The 17,580-nt window shown below is 35.5% G+C and overlaps 1 protein-coding gene across 3 annotated transcripts in view; it reads right to left on the minus strand.

The window, feature by feature from the left end:
* The window catches only part of CPNE8 (copine 8), a 230,647-nt gene that overhangs the window by 139,590 nt on the left and 73,477 nt on the right, over positions 1 to 17,580 (minus strand). For all 3 annotated transcript variants that reach the window (XM_030322174.1, XM_030322175.1, XM_030322176.1), the window contains exon 6: positions 7,761 to 7,837. In XM_030322174.1, the coding sequence (XP_030178034.1) occupies positions 7,761 to 7,837 (77 nt within the window). The remainder of the gene's footprint in view (positions 1 to 7,760; positions 7,838 to 17,580) is intronic.

The raw sequence follows: 17,580 nt of genomic DNA on the forward strand, positions 1-17,580 counted from the left end.
AACATTGTCTATACTAAGGGTAACCCTTTAGAAACTTGTCTGATACTAAAACTAAGTGAAATGGGGAATGTTTGTTCAACAAGTAGGTCTATTCAACAAGAAGGTACTATTTAGTTTAGAAGCCATCTTCCAAATAACACAGATCACATCTTATCAGTTCTTTCCTTCAGCTTTATCAGTTTTTAATCCAACTCAACGAGGTTAGACAAATATAAACAAACAAAAAAGAATGTTGCAAATGTTTACACCTTGCAATACAAGGATAGAATGACTCATCTCTTCCTAAAACACTGATCAACTGTGAAAAGCCCAGACATGGATGATCTTCCCCTTGTCAGAAAATGATACATCCATCCATTCAGTTACTTGTGCAAGAAATCTGCAAGCCTTCCTTGAAATCCTTTTCAATCAAGACTATCAGCCTATCATCAATCCTTGTGAAATGAATATTAAAAACATATTTTGATCGGCTTATTTCTCATCTTTTCAGTCCACATTACTGTCTACTCTGAACTAGATTATTTCAACAGTAATTAACTTACTAATTGTTCCTGTTAACTACCCATAACCATTCTGCACACAGAAGTGAAAGAACCTCTCTGAACAAAAATCATGATTTTTCCCACTGTATTTATGATAAAAATTCAATTACTAAAAATGACCTACATATTCTGGTCTAAGTCAGTACTCTAATTTTCATAGGATTTATATCAATATGTAATTATATTTATTTGTATGACTATTGATTTAATGAATAGGTGATTATCTCCATGAGGACAGGAACAACGGTGTTTTCATAATTGTATGCTTAGTACCTAACAGTTCCTGGTCCGTTATATATTCTCAGTAAAGATGTGTTGAATAAATGAATTAAGAGAAGAAAAAAAAAAAAAAGAATCCTTAGAACCTCTACTAAACTTAGGTAGTATCTGATAGAAAAGTAAACAAATCCAGTCAATAAATACAGTCTAAATAATAAGCACTTAGATAAAATAATTTTGCCTTTTATTTTCTTTCTCAATTTTGGATGCCTAAAGGAGTTACTTGTACATAAGCTTCATAAGAACAGGGAAATAACATCCAAATCAGAAAAGCAGATCAATCATTCTAGGTCTTGCCTGTGATGATGATATTAAGGACTATTTTCAGAAAAATGTATTTATCTTATCCATATCTTTCATGACTGGCCATATTCTTTGCAAGCCTATCTAATCAGAACAGTTCCTAATTTATATGCCTTTACCAAGAACAACTGGAATTTCTGCATAGAGCAGAGAAGTGTTGGGGCTTACAGCTGTATACAGTCACTCTTTCAGGTTAAATAAATACATCTCTGCAGATTTTTCCAGAGCATGAGCTCAGATCCACAAATGAATGTTAAAAAAGTGGGCCAGTTGAACATTTACTAAGTTTCTGTTATATGGAAGACTCATAATCTGGTGCAAGATACATAAGGAAATGTACTAAGATTCTCTCTACTTTTAGTCTTTAGAGAACACACAATTTTTCATATAGACTCTCCCAAAGGTAGATAAATGCTTTATGCTAGATCAGTGAAGCACCTAACATCTCTCTAAGATGCAATCAGTGGTTCAATTTTTAATGTGTTGGAATCATATGAAAATTATAAATATGTACACACATCAATGTGATCTTTGCAAATAAGAGAAAAATAATTTAATCGATATTGTCCTTTAGATTATATTTTGCAATTACATACGAACCTGGGCAATGGTCTAAAAATCCAGGACATTTCCAGAAAAAAAACCAAAAAACAAAAACCCACTATCTTATAAAACCCAAACTAATGACAAGAGAAACTGAGAATAGACAAAATAATGTTTAATATTTATATTTGGTCAACACTTAACAATTTATATATATGTAATATACTTTGGTTCAAAATTGTCCTTTATCTAATCTTACTGAATTCCTAGCTAAATGCTTCTCTAAGGAAACAAATACTGAAAGACAAAAAGACAGAAAGACAAGAAGGAAAAAAGGAAAGGAAGGAAAGAAGAGAGGGAAGGAGAGATGGAAAGGTGAGCTTATTAGGTGATTGCATTTAAGGTCTTTCCTAAAAGACGTTAGCTATATTTAATAACATTAATAATAGCTGCAATTGTGGTGTTTATTAAATTCCAGTGTCCTCCATGACAAAAATATTGTATAAAGTATTGTTATTTCTTTAATAGCTCTCTTAAAAGTGTCTTATTCATATGTTTCAGATGAGGAAACTGGAGCTCAGGAATTTAAAGCAATTTGTTCAAATTGTACACCCAATAAATTATGATCCCAGATTTGACTGCCCCCAAAGCCCATATCTTATCAACTCTGTTACAGCGGCTACTTATTTATCTCTAGACTAAAGTTTCCATACTACAAATGTAACCCACAGGTATGAAAATATAATATAGATGTACAAATTTTGTAATGTAACATGTGAGTTAGTACCAGCCATGGTACTAAAAACATCATATTCTGATTTCCAGCCCAGTGCTCTTTCCAATAAGAAACAAAAATAAATAAAAATAAATTAAAAAACAGGGAGTATAACAATTATCAGTCTACTCTGCAAGGAAGTTACTAAAGTCAAGATGACTTTGAAGGTCAAAATTTCCCCCAAAGTTGACTATATTTTCACATACAAAACGTTGCACAATAAAGACAAGCTCTGCTTCATCGTTAAGTTTGGATGTTTCCCACCTTCAAGACTAATCATTCTCCCATTCTTCCTCCTCCTATTCCTCTCACACTGACTTCATCTACATGCACCCACAGCTACAAAATAGCTTTCAGAATTAGGCCACATTTGAACCAGATCTTTAAGGCAAGACTTTAAGGCTCTTGCCTCAAGTCCCTCACAGGCCCTCTACTTCTACATTATTCCCCAGCTTCCCTTCTGCTCTGTTCCTCTCTCCACATTTCTCCTGTTGAACTTCAGCACCCAATGTGCTCTGTCCTTAAACCCTTTATCAGAGTTGGTATCCCAGTGTCCATCCATCAGCTGCAAGCCGGTCTTCCAATTATCACCTGCCTTTGAGCCTCTGTCCCTGTACTCTTCTCACTGTACTGGTCACTAATCACTCTTAGATCCCTCTCTTTATCCTTTACCCACTCCTGATTGCCTAGATCACAAGCTGCTACAGCCACCCTACAAAGAACATAATCTTTTCCCTTAGCCAAAACAGTTGCCGGTTCAATTACCCATGGAGTTCCCCCTCCTTTCCAGGGTAAGAATCTTCCTTCTAATCACAACCAGTCCCTGCCTCCTCACTCCATCCTTTTATACAGAACCAGTCATGCCTGGATGAGCGTAACAGGAACAAACAGGTCTATTACTTGATGAATATAATAAATGCTTTCCTCCCAGAGAAGAGAATGGCAATCTTTCTTAAACTGGTGCTGATTCTAGCATTTTGGAAGGCTTTGCTGAATCCATCACTGAGCTCCCTAAAGATAGAAGAAGTAAAACTCTCTGACAGCATCACGCAGAAAATTGGATACAATCTCACAGCATGAGAAAACACACTGCTGAGTGGGTATAATGGTAAATAATAATGGGACGATCTAAAGCGAGGAGCCAGTGAGTCATAGGAAGACACAGTAAGTGCTGCAGACAAATTAAGTAGCACAAGAGTCATTTTAGGAGGGCTCAGGGAAAAGACCAAAATGTTAGATGGAATTAAGATATGAGAAATGTGTTTGCTCAAAACTTGAATCCAAATTTGCTCAAAACTTGAATTCAACAGAACAGATTATTGGAAATTGTGAAAATCGTGAGCTGCTATTAAAAAGTAAATTAAAAATTCTTGAACATCAATTTCAAAAAAATTAACCTAAGTTCCTACAAAATATTAAAAAATAATTTTTTAAAGTTTATTTACCTTAAGAGAGACACAGCAAAAGTAGGGGAGGGGCAGAGAGAGCGGGAGAGAGAGAATCCTAAGCAGGCTCGATGCTGTCAGTGCTGAGCCTTATGTAGGCTTGATACCACGAACTGTGAGATCATGACCTGAGGTGAAACCAAAAGCCAGACGCTTAACCGACTGAGCCACCCAGGCACTCCTTAAAAATTAATTCTTATTCTCATAAAGAAGAGAATCTCACAATAAAAGTGACAACAATAACTGAAGCACAGAAAATAAGAAGTGATTTTAAATTCACATTCTGGGGGTGCCTGGGTGGCTCAGTCGGCTAAGCGTCTGACTTCGGCTCAGGTCATGATCTTATGGTTTGTGGGTTCAAGCCCTGTACCGGGCTCTGTGCTGACAGCCTGGCCTGGAGCCTGCTTCGGATTCTGTGTCTCCCTCTCTCCCTGCCCCTCCCCTGCTCATACTCTGTCTCTCTCTTTGTCTTTCAAAAAATAAAAATAAACTTCAAAAATAAATAAACATTAAATTCACATTCTGTATTTAATAGAGCATGAGGCTATACACTAGAAATCCATTTTTCCTTTGTAATAAATATAACTTAGTTTTCAAAGGCTTGATGAGTAACAAACAATTTAAAGCTCTAGTATATCTGCTTTAAATCTCCAAATTTTATAGTTATCATCATTTTTAAAAGCCCAACACTGAGGAGATATTATAACACAAGTGCAATTTAGAAGCCAAAAGAAATTATTTTTCATGCCTTAACAGAAAATAATTTAAACTAGGCCATTTAAAGGGAAGGCTTTAAAGGGAAGAAAACAATAGAATCTTTGGAGTAACTTAGAATTTAAAAGGAAAACTAACTGGAAAATAAATCTCTAATCTAAAACAAATTGGTGAATAAGCCCTAAATCACTTGGATAATGCTATTTAAGATAAATAACATTTGAGACACAGGGAGACTTTCTAAACTCAAGATGAGTCAATTTTGTTAATCGCAGGTGGATAATCTGCCTCCGAAGGTGTCCTGTGCTACAATTCCAAAGCCTATACCCTTCCAGACAGGGAAAATCCTCCAACTCCCTAACAAGATAGGCAAAAGTAATGGCTACAACAGGAGAGTATACAAATTCTATTTTTATCTCCAGTCACTATGAATCAACCATGGAAAAACAATGGGATGTTTAGTGACCATTTTACAATGTTATCTTTGACTGGATAGCTAAACCCTGACCAGGGCAGGTTCACTCCATGGGGGTGGGGGTGAGGGCAGGGCAGAAGGAGACAGAGGGGGCTGTGAGCAATGGATGTAAGAGCTACATGTGAGATACGTACTATTTCCCAATGCAAAGTTTATTGTTTCTGCCATGCTTTAAGATATTCCACTATGTTTATGTATTATGTGATAAAACATGGTATCCTCCTTTAGAAGTTATGGTTATCATTGAGTTTCCTGTGAGAAAACACTTCCCTGACCTTACATCATCTCCAATATTCTCCCTGGCTCTATCCTTTCTTCCAAAACCATTCTCTCCTCCACTGAAGTACCACATACCTTCCAACCTTCCCATCTCTCCATTCGATTGATTTGAAAAACCACATACAGGAAAAAAAATACATGGCAGTGACTAAAGGTGATCAGGGATGAGGGTGGAATTTGAAAGCATCCATCTAGTGGACCTGCTAATTTTAAGGGCTACTTCGACATTATGGGCAGATAAAACTTCCATGAAAATAACATTTCACTCTCTTCCTCAACCCAACTACACTTTTAAACAAAAAGGATAAATGATTTTCATTGCTTTTCATTTGATGTTGAGGTAAGGGAGTAAATTGCCATTTGAACAGAAGATGCATCTTCTCTCAGTAACCCTTTTCTTAATACTTATTTGCCTGAGAAGACTGCCTAGTAAGGTCCAAGGTTGAATAAAAGATTAGTTACATACACTTTACAACAATGAATGAATTCTACCTTGGTCAGTAAGATAGATATAATATCAACACTTTCAATAAACTTGTCTAAATTACAAAATACCCTATAGATGAAGCAAAGCAGGTGGTTACAATGGCTTCATGTTGCCTGAACAGGTTTCCAAGGCTTTGTCTCACTTATGCTACTCCAACCTCAGCAGGAGCTAGGAAAAATCTAAAGGGCATCTCATCTTTTCTGATTACATAAGATAATCATGACCCAACTGCCAGAAAATACTCTCAACATTTGCATAATCATTACTCTAGACATCTTCACCCCTTAGCCTAATTGTGTTTTTGTTGGTCTTGTCTAATGGAAAGTGTCGAATGACCTGAACAAGGGCCACATTTCACACTATATTCTATTCACCACATGCCCCAACCAATAAAATATCAACTTTTTAACATGTTTCAAGACCAACATAAAAAAAATTTTCTATTGGGAAGAATTTTAAGTAATTTAATAGTCTTATGAAAGTAGAGTTATATTTTCCTTTTATGGAGAAAATAACACCAGATAAAAATAACCAGTAAAATGATCAATTTAAAAATATGAGTGCAAGTTCTATAAAAATCTCTATTCTGTTACACTGAAATAAAAATTCTCTATTTTAATTGCTTTTGTTTTCTGTCAAAGAATATTAAAGGCAGCTCTGAGGTAGCATTGTGTATGTTATTGATTCGTTTTTCAGTAAGAAGGGTGATTCAGTGACCTTCCAAGAATTTTCATGGGCCTAAATTATTAGACTCAACAATACAGTAACAATTATATATACTTAATAAAATTATCTGCATTTGCCTTACAGATTACTTTTTACTGACATATTAAAGTGAGCATAAACATATTTGAATTATAAGCTTACAAATCCTACAAAGATAAAAAAAATTATACATGAAAGAATGTTAAAAAAGGTAGTTGATATGCAAAAGTCTTCAAACTGGCACTAAGTAATAAGTTAATAAGTGAGAAGTGAGAATTCATAGATTTCTTATTAACCTGAAAAGAATACACTAAACATAAAGTTCAATTTTATACAGATAATGTGAGAATGATGCCCTTGGACATTTAAGTATTTGGATGTCAAAGGTGAATAATTTTGGAAAGTTTTGACAAATTTATTTTATGAGTTTGAGATTCTTAAAAGAATCTGACTTCCAAATTTCCCAAACCTTTTGATATTGTGGTTAGTTCTGCAATTTTTTTCTCAGTATTCTTAATAAATCATCTGATTTTTTATGAACAGTTAAATGAATCCAAATAATTGAGATTGGGTGAGGGTAGGAAGAAGGAGGATAGTAAGGGGGAAGATTTAGGAGAAATATCTGGAGTTAGTTTGCTGTCTTATTTGGAACTGGAGAAAAATAGGATCATCCCATGCAATTGATCTGAAATTGAAAATGAAATATGATCCCAGTGACTGAAAGTGAAGGAAGAATACATAATTCTGAGATACCATCTTCTCTTAATCTTTATACACTTACTTTCTTTTTCACAGACCCAATTTTGTAGTAAAAATTATTATTACAATCTCAATCAGTATAAATGCCTTTATTAAATATATGGTATGAAGAATGGTGCTACATATAGTTCCTAGCCCAAAGGAGGAAAATATCTTTTTCAAAATGTTTAATTCTTAAAAACAGAAGAATTAATACTATAACCAAACAGAAAACAATACATTTGCTTTTTTAAGTCTCCTCCTTTCATTTTGTGAACATTTTGCAGCAGGGCATATGACAGCTAAAATATAAATGATTCTTTACAAACATGTCAGAACTATTTTGTTAGAAGAAAAAACTCAGGAAGATTTTTAAACCCACTTTTGGTCTACAACCACATATTTACCAATTCCAAACTACCAAAATAAAAACTGAAGAGTTAACATTTCATTGTCTGCATTAAAAAATACTTACACTATTGGCTTTTCCAGGCGACTTCCCTGAGAACCAACAATCTCCCCCAATGTACAAAACACTTGTCCCAGAAAGTCCTAAAATAGATAAAAGGATTAAAGCTCATAAGTTCTCAAGCTGTCTTTACACTACATATTTTGTACATCATATCTGTATTGGTTTCATTGCTGAAATACTGAATTCCCCGACTCCCAATAATGAATAAAATGAGCTCAACAAGCATGAATTTTAGCATGTGATTTTCCTGCAAACTGGCAAAGCCTTTTGTCCTTTTATCGCAGCTAGCTTGTTAATGCAAGTAAGCGGGAAACTGCTTTTACTTTCTTTTTCTTCTTGAAATTACAACAACAGTGGAAAGAAGTTCCAGGATTTGAATCCACAGTTGGCTTTGGATATCTCTGAAACTAGTAAGCTTTGGGCTGAGGAGGTAGACTGTGAAAACACAGAGCAGAGGTGGTTAACCATACTCAGCGTTACCTACACACAGGCTATGTGAGGTGGCTACAGAGGGGGTCCCAAGCCACACAGCCAGGTGTCTGTTCCACTACTGACACTCGTTACCTGGGACTGGGCAATTAATTAAGCTCTCCAGTTTCCTCATTGCTAACCTGTACTAGTTCCCCTCACAGAGTTGTTTTGAGGAGGAACGAGTTAATATTACATGAGTTAATATTAGCATATGTTACATACCTAAAAATAGGTTAAGTGTAATACATTGTAAAGTTCATTAATGTACAAACTAGATGTACCTTATTTCAAGTACAATCTTATACTTATTTTCAAGACTCAGAATAACCTTGCACAATGAAAGATCTGTTATTAATCTTTGTTTCACATATAAAGAAAATCCTAATCATACAAGAGGTTGATTTCTTTCATGGTCTGAGCAGTCAGAAATAGCAGACTAACCCAGATGTTCTGATTCCAGATTAATATGCTGCCTAAGAATTTAAATATCATAAACACAATGCAATTTCACATGCCAATAAAATAAGAGTTCCAACATCATCTGGGCGTGTTGAATCAAGAAAATATGCAAGTATTTCAGAGAGATACACACACTCTAGTTTAGCTTGTATAGGATTTCAATCTGTCCTAAAAGAGAAGGTGGAAGATCTCCCTAAATTGTAGAGAACTGGCCCATGGGAAGCCCTAAGAAGGATGGACAGGAATGAAGAAACAAAATATTCAAAGTTTTTAATAAGTAAAAATTTTAAATGCCTAGCAAGTAAAAGCTATGTATTCAGTTCTAAAAAGTAAAAGGAGAGAGTGTTCTTTTTTTTTTTCAATGTTTTTTATTTATTTTGGGGACAGAGAGAGACAGAGCATGAACGGGGGAGGGGCAGAGAGAGAGGGAGACACAGAATCGGAAACAGGCTCCAGGCTCCGAGCCATCAGCCCAGAGCCTGACGCGGGGCTCGAACTCACGGACCGCGAGATCGTGACCTGGCTGAAGTCGGACGCTTAACCGACTGCGCCACCCAGGCGCCCCTTAGGAGAGAGTGTTCTAAGTCTGATGAAAGAAATCCATGCTGGAGACTAGGATAGTCAGGGTAATATTTCCCAAAGGCAGTAAGCCTTGAGAGCCAAGGAGAAATCAGATCATGGAGAGAAGAGAGTTGGATATTCTGTTAGCTAGGATACAATGGGAAGTTACTCAGATCAAAGGGCTGAAAGTTATCAGGAGAAGGGAGGAGGGGGAAAGGACAAAAGCAGGGAACGAGTGTGTTTTGCTTTGCAAAAACCAGCAGTTCCCAACCAACAGACACCCAGTAAGGTGTTTCACCTGTTAGTCCCTTGGTAGGTGCTTCTTTCACCTGATAACCCCTTACAGACCCTTACAGGAACCAGCTGAGTCAGTTTGAGCCATTTTGGAGTTGAGTACCTGCAGAAGTTCCCCCACCCCCACCCCCACCCCTCGCCTAAGTTGTCCTGCAGTTACCTTTAGCTCATTATAAAACTAGGATCCCCTCCTATAAATGAGATTTTTCCGCCTATTTTTCCACCTGTTGTTTGAACACAGGTGCATGTACTAGCATGGTGACATTCTAGGCATACGGAATTGAACCCAAGTGCCTAAATAATAGAATATGTATAACTCCTTAATGTATATGTAATGCATATGCAAGCTCCCTGATCCCACCCCCTAATACACTGGATAAAAGCTTCCTGTACTAACTTCAGGGACAGACAGTGCTTTGAGAGCTGCCTCCAGCTCCTTACTTGTGAAAAGTAATAAAAAGTTCTTTGCTTTCAACACTTCCTTCGGTTGTGTTCAATTTAATGCACCCCAGGCAGTGAACTCCTTGAGTACAGTTACAATTCCAGTTAAAGGAGAAGAGAATTGGCTACCCAAAAATATCTCTTTGCCATAAGGATTATTATTTTTTTAATGTTTATGTATTTACTTTGAGAGAGAAAGTGCTGTCAAGGAAAGGGCAGAGAGAGAGAGAGAGGGAGAGAGAGAAGCCCAAGCAGGCTCCATGTTGTCAGTGCAGAGCCTGACAGGGCTCAATCCTACCAACTGTGAGATCATGTCCTGAGCCAAAATCAAGAGTCCAATGCTTAGCCGACCGAACCACCTGGGTGCCCTGGCATAAGGATTATTTTAGGCTAATTATTTTTAAGAAATAGCAGACATGGGGGAAGCTCAGAAAACCAGGTTAGAAGTTAGCCTTTTGCAGGAGACATTTACAAGAAAAATTTCCATTTCTAAGGCTGTCTTCCTCACTGTACTAGGATGAAGGGGGTTACTAAATCTCTTCTCAGTGGAGAAGGTGGAGACTTAAATCTGCATAAACTATGCCCTCTTTAAAATGCTTTGCCTGAAAACCTCCCATAACTGCTTCCCCACTCACCAACATTTTTTTGTCTTTAGTTAGAGATGGTATAAGGCTTGGACCATTTCAGGGAGTTACTCCATTTTCCTTAGTATCTCCCATGTATACAGGAGGTATACCATGTTATTAAACTTTCATTTGTTTTTCTCCTATTAATCGTCTTTTTTATTACAGAGGCTAATAAGAAGGGTAGAGGGAGAATTATTTTTCCTCCCTTACATAATCCTAGAGAACAGATCAGAGTTACAGGCAAGAATGTAATAAGAAAAGAATGGGCTTCAAGTAAAGGGGAGAATTGAAGGTGAAGAGCCAAGTCAGACTGTAGAAGGTCCAGTTGGCCGGTCAAAAACAAACAAGGAAGTTGTCTTAGGATAATCAGAAGCAACTGGAAGTCTTTTAGCAATGCAGGGGCACCATTAGAACAGTACATTCAAATTTCTCGGGTACCAGTGTGAAGAATGGACTGACGAATGAGGTAAAATCTGCAATCTGGATCAATCAGGCTATAGCAGTTAATAAGAAGCCAAGTGTTAAGACCCAAACTGAAGTTGTAGCAAGTGGTAGGAAACAGTGCAGAGAAAAGTGACAGGATTTGGTGTAAAGTATCCTTGCACATGATGAGGATGGGGAGGGGGACAGTGGGGACAAGAAGGGAGGGACAGGAAATACTCTGGATCTGAAATTTGGTGGCTTCCAGAATGACATCATCACCAGCTAAACCCAAGACATGACCTGTATTGCTCACCTGTCTGTACCCAATGACCTTTGTCCCACATTTTTCCTTAAGTTCTTTACAGTTTATCTATTACTTAACTCAGGCAAAAGGCCCAACGGGCCCTGCATCCCATGATGGAAACTGAAACTACCCCTTAAGCTATAATGACTGGCTTGGCAAAGAGTTCCAGAGGCCCAGACCACCCAGATCAGTTTGAGCTCAACCACAGACTCATACCTGCGCAGATGGACTATGGAGTGAAGGACAGTTATTCCTACTTCAATATAATGCTAAATTATCTGTCCAAGGAGGAACACAAGCCTCATTAACATAACATACAATATAGGTATAGGCATGTTTTAAGGTGCACATGCAACCTTATGCCCACGTCTGCATATGATGACAGGGTTCCCCTTTCTAAATATTCATCCTAACCCTAAATAAAAGAATCCATCCACTCCTGCTCGGAGAGTCAGGGCTTTGGAAGTTATTCCCCATGATCTCCTTATTTGCTGCAAATTGATTCCTTTGTGTGACAACTCCATCTGGTGTATCTCCACCTTGGTGACTCACCAAGGAGCAAATTCACATTAGTTCAGTTACAACACCTTCATGAAAGTGCAAATCATTTTACATTTTGGTTCTGAGTAATTAGAAAGTACTTAAGGTAGAGCCTGGACATATTTTAAATATCCTTAGTAGCAACATGTCTTTCCCAATTTCAAAAGAGATACAAAATTTCAAAAGAGATACTTTACAAATATGTTTATGGGTTAAAAAAAAAACAAACCTAAATTTCTCTAAGTCTCATGGCAGAAAGTGCTGAATACTCAAGATTTGGAATAGATCATTGTTCTGCGTTAGCAGTGAAAAACATGGGGGATTCTGGAACTCTTTTCTAAAAAATATGAATACTGATAGGGGCGCCTGGGTGGCGCAGTCGGTTAAGCGTCCGACTTCAGCCAGGTCACGATCTCGCGGTCTGTGAGTTCGAGCCCCGCGTCAGGCTCTGGGCTGATGGCTCAGAGCCTGGAGCCTGTTTCCCATTCTGTGTCTCCCTCTCTCTCTGGCCCTCCCCCGTTCATGCTCTGTCTCTCTCTCTGTCCCAAAAATAAATAAACGTTGAAAAAAAAATATGAATACTGATAGATAGCTGTGCATACTACATGTTAAATGGATATGGCCAAGTCTCACCAAAAGCTGTTCTGTACTGTCATTACTCAAGAAAACAGAACTGAAGTACTGGGCATATCCATATTAGAGAAGACATAATAGCAAACGGAGAACACACAAATACCATCAGTGATGAACAAAAAGGAAATTAAAATAATAAAATAAAATGTATACCAAAAAGCTATGGCATGCATCTGTACACACTATTTCTATAGTTATTGCACACTTTGCCCCTAAATGTTTATAGCATTTTTGTAGTTCCTTTAATCTGTCTGTGCTTCCGTACTCCTTATCAAGCAACACATTTACTACTCACAGTGAAAAAAATAAGCATATAGTGTCTGTCAACTAACTACTCCTTGCGCTGGAAATTTCTACTGAATCTTTATTTTTTACTCATCTCAATGCTTCACATTTTCTATGCATTTTACACAGTACGGTAACAGAATACATGTGTCCTTTAATGGCTATTTTTAGATATTTTGGTCTGTAGTTAGATAAAGATAGAAATAAAAATTACCTTTAACACAAACTGCTTTACTGTTTCTTACTATGGTGTTGTGTTCCAGTTGATGAGTCATTAGAATTACATTAAAATAGAACTTCCAGTAATAAATCCAGGCATGTTTCCACAGCTTTAACACACACATAGACCAAATCTAGTTCACGGTGTCTGGCAATTGAGAAATGCTTCCATTTATTCAGCCATATTAACTATTGTGCTTTCCCTCAAATGACCAAGAGATCAATAAATATTTGCCAAATTTAATTATTATTTTATAATCTAAATAATACACAGATAGACCTTAGTTTTGAAATCTATTTAAACATACATAAATACCATGTTGTTAGTACATAGGATGCATTCTACCAATATTACCCTGAATATATCCCAATATCGCCCTGAATACAATATGCTGGTATTCAATCTGAAATATCTAGCAGTGCAAAGTAAAGTAAAGAAGAAAAAAGCAGAAAGCATAGCACACAAAGCAATATAACAATGAGTTTTGTGCTACATAGGTAGTTAAAAAGTTATCAGCACATCAGAAGGAGTCTTTGGATTACTCCTATAACTACTTAAATCTAGTTTTATTACTAATACAATGCAGACAAAAATCCAAGGAAACACTGCTATACTATCAGAGTCTAGCTGATTATTGAACAAATATACAGTTGACTCTTGAACAACATGATAGTTTAAACTGTGCGGTTGCATTTATATGTGGATTTTTTTTTTCAGTGTATACAGTATAGTACTGTAATTCATTTTCTCTTCCTTATGATTTTCTTAATATATTCTTTTCTATAGCTTACTTGATTGTAAGATTAGGGTATATAATACAAAGAACATACAAAATAGGTATTAATTGATTATGTTATCAGTAAGGCTTCTGGTCAACAGTAGGCTATTAGCAGTTAAGTTTTGGGGGAGTCAAAAATTATACACAGAGTTTTGACTGTTGTGGAGGTTGGGACCCTTAAACCCCATGTTGTTCAAGGGTCAACTGTATTTCTCTTCTTTTTCTTTTTAACATTCAGAAGAGCGTCTCCTTTAATTGCATGCATGAGCAAAATATTCTAATTCCTTCAAACTTATTACTTCATTATTTTTTCATACCAATTTTTACTGATCAATTCCTCTACTACATTTCTTATTATATTGTAGCTAGCTACTTATCTATATTCATAAAAATTACATTAATGCTATGTACTTTAATAATTCCACACATATTAATAAGGTAACTTACTTTGCAATAAATGAACTTGTTTTGTTGGTTTATTTGCTTGCTTGCTAGGTACCAGTATAAATTCTGATACATCCTTTATAAAAGATCTTTTACATTTATTTATTTATTTATTTATTTAGCAACACAGTATAACATATTCCTTAAGAGTGAGAATTATGAATGTCTATACTGTTTGTGTTTATATTCTGGCTGAATCATTTACTAATGACTCTATGTCTCGATATCCTGACTCATAGAATAGAGATAATGAATAATGCCTATGTATTAAATTATTGGGAGGATTAAATAAGATATTATATGCAAGGTACTTAATAAGATTATATATGCAGATAATTTATGCAAAGCCCTTAGAAAAGATGCTTGAACATGGTAAGCATGTAATAAATATATGCTTCTCTTCTCCCTACCTCCCTGGGGTTAAAAGGATATTACTATGTACTTAAAACTTATCCCTGACTACTAGATTCCAGTACTGCAGGTACTATAATTACCTGAATAAAATATTTTTATATCCCCTTTACACTCATAGCCAATTCAAATACTCATATTAAGTGTCATCATAAAATCCTAAAGTGCCTTATACACTAACTTATCTTACATGTTAAGTAGTATACATATAAACATACATATGTAAAAGAATGATATTTTTAAAACAATGGTATAGTGAACCAGGAGGCCTTCATGGTAAGTGAAATTTCTGATTTCTACACTATCACAAAGCCAGTCAACTGTAGTTGATCATCAGCATCATCATAAACAATTTCATAAGCATTCAATAGCATGGCATCTTTCTCCTAAAAGTTTATAAAGATAGTCTGTAAATGGCTTTCCTATTTTATGATGTGATCAAGGAACATCTGAAAATATAATATCTCTAATTAATAGATAATTTAGATGAAAAGACATTAAACTGATTTATGATAGCTAAGTTTTAACACAGCACAGTAATTGGGTGCAGTCAACTGTTCAGTAGTTAATCATTCTATTTGTTGATAAGATAGACTATTTGCCTCCATTTATTGCTCGTACCCATTTTGTGATCATTTAACTCATATTAAGCATATTCATGCTAAGCCACAAAGAGCAAGATAAAGTAATACAAAATATTTTGCTTTTACAATATTTTAACCATTGCAGAAAAAATTAATGAGGAAAGCTTATATTACCTGTGAAAATTTATTGTTGGCATTATCTATTTTATTGCTGGTATTCCCTGCTAATATTGCTGACTACCTCTCTATTTAATTCATACTAATCACATCAACTATAAAGACTGAGGTGTGACTTAGTTATATTATGCTAATATGGCAATCATTTATAATAATCAAATATGGTACTTCCATTCCCCAATAATGACTTCTACTTTCTTTAAGGTTGTTAGCACATCTATATGCTATTTTGAAAATAAGGCAAACTCAACATGAAACAATTGGATTCAATATTTTAGTAGAAACAATTTGTCACATTTTAACATAATAATACAACTTTTTTTAAGGCAGGGATTTGTCTATTTAATGGATAGATCCATCTATAATTCAAAAATGCTAATCTACCTCCAAGAGATTAATAAAATTTCTAAACTTAGACATCGATGGTTAAATTACAAATACAGTTTCAAAATTATACTCTAAAGTTGAATGTATTTCTTTTATTTCAGCACAAATGTTGATTTTAAAGATAGTTTTTGTTTGTTAAGAGTCCAGATGAAAGCAGTTAAGCCACTGAATGAAAATTAAGCTTTCAACAATGAGGGATGGCCATTGAGCTAAATTAACCAATTTTTTAAAATTATTCACAACATATATATTTAATTGAAAACCATGCTATATAGAGACTACAAAATAAAGCTATACTTTTCAGAGATAAACCTATGGAAAATATTTACCTTTTGGGGGCATATCACTTTATGTTTGTTCTCATTAGCAAAGAAGCAAGAAGTGTAAGCTTACAGAAAGTAAGTTAAATATTCTCTCTGCTGGTAGTCATGGTAAGACGTTGACAGGCCAAATAACTAGAAAACTTACTACTACTTATTATTAAATAATATTAAACATAATATAGCATTATTAGATACTAGATAATAGTATTAAATATAATGTAATACTATCATTCAAAATCATTATTAAATACTGAATTCGAAACAAGGGCCAGTTTTGCATGCAAACAATCACACCTAATATAACTTAATGAGTGCTGAAGATACTGTCATCAGACCTAATTCAGGCATTGTCTCTTAAAGTCTAAGATTCTACAAGCCCTTACTGGAAATGCAAATGGAAACATAATTCATTTACAAAACATCAGTCATTAATAGTTTAGCTTGCATGTGCTTAAAAAAGCTAGCTCTCATCATCTAGTAAGGGCCTGAAAGCATGTTTCATAGAAAAAGAAAGTCATTATTGCAAAGGCCTCTCAGGAAGCCACAATTGAGTAGAGATTTAAATAATGTAAGAAAAAGAACCATGTGAATATTTGGCATAAAAAACATTCCAGGCTGGAGGAAAAGCAAAAACAAAGTTTCTGAAACAAGAATATACTTGGGCATTCAAGGAAAAACAAGATGGCCAGTAGACCTGGAACAGAATGAGCAAGGAAAAGAATTAAACAGAACCAGGGGCCTGGTCCTTCACCCAAGGGACCGTAAATTCTTCCTGAGTGTAGAGGGAGGCCACTGCAGGGTTTGAATTGAAAAGTAACATGTTCTGGCCAGCTTCTCAAAATGCGAATTCTGGCTAATATTCTTCCCTCAAATTTCTAAATGCTTCAGTTCACCAAAATTTCTAATTTAAATTCTATTTTCTTCTCCATTTATATATATTTTTTCAGGCATATATATTTATATTTATATATATATGTGTGTGTATATATATATATATGTATTTTTTTTTTTTTAGGTAACTTTAATGAGTTCCAACTCTATAGGCTGATGGTTTGCAAAACCATCTTTCTATTCTCCAGATACGGCCTAGTCAATATCTCCAGTTGGATGCTTATTGGGGTCTCAAACAACATAAACCCATTCTGAACACTGAGTTCTCCAATCTCACCCCACCACCTCAATCTCTTCCTCCACGATGTACCCCTCGCAATAAACTAAACACCATTTATTCAGTGGCTTTTCGCCAGTAACGTAAGTCATTCTAAATTATTTTCTTATGTTCTCACCTGAAATCCAATTCATCAGCAATCATATCACCAAAACATATTCCAAAACTGACCACTTCTTAGCCCTTCAAGGGCTCTGCCCACCAAATACTATTCATCTAGCCAAATCACAATAGCCTTACAGTTGGTCTCTTTTGGGTCACCATCAGGGGAGTTCCCTGGGTAAAATCTGAAAC

Source organism: Lynx canadensis, chromosome B4, assembly GCF_007474595.2.
Source record: "Lynx canadensis isolate LIC74 chromosome B4, mLynCan4.pri.v2, whole genome shotgun sequence".
Lineage (NCBI taxonomy): Eukaryota > Metazoa > Chordata > Mammalia > Carnivora > Felidae > Lynx > Lynx canadensis.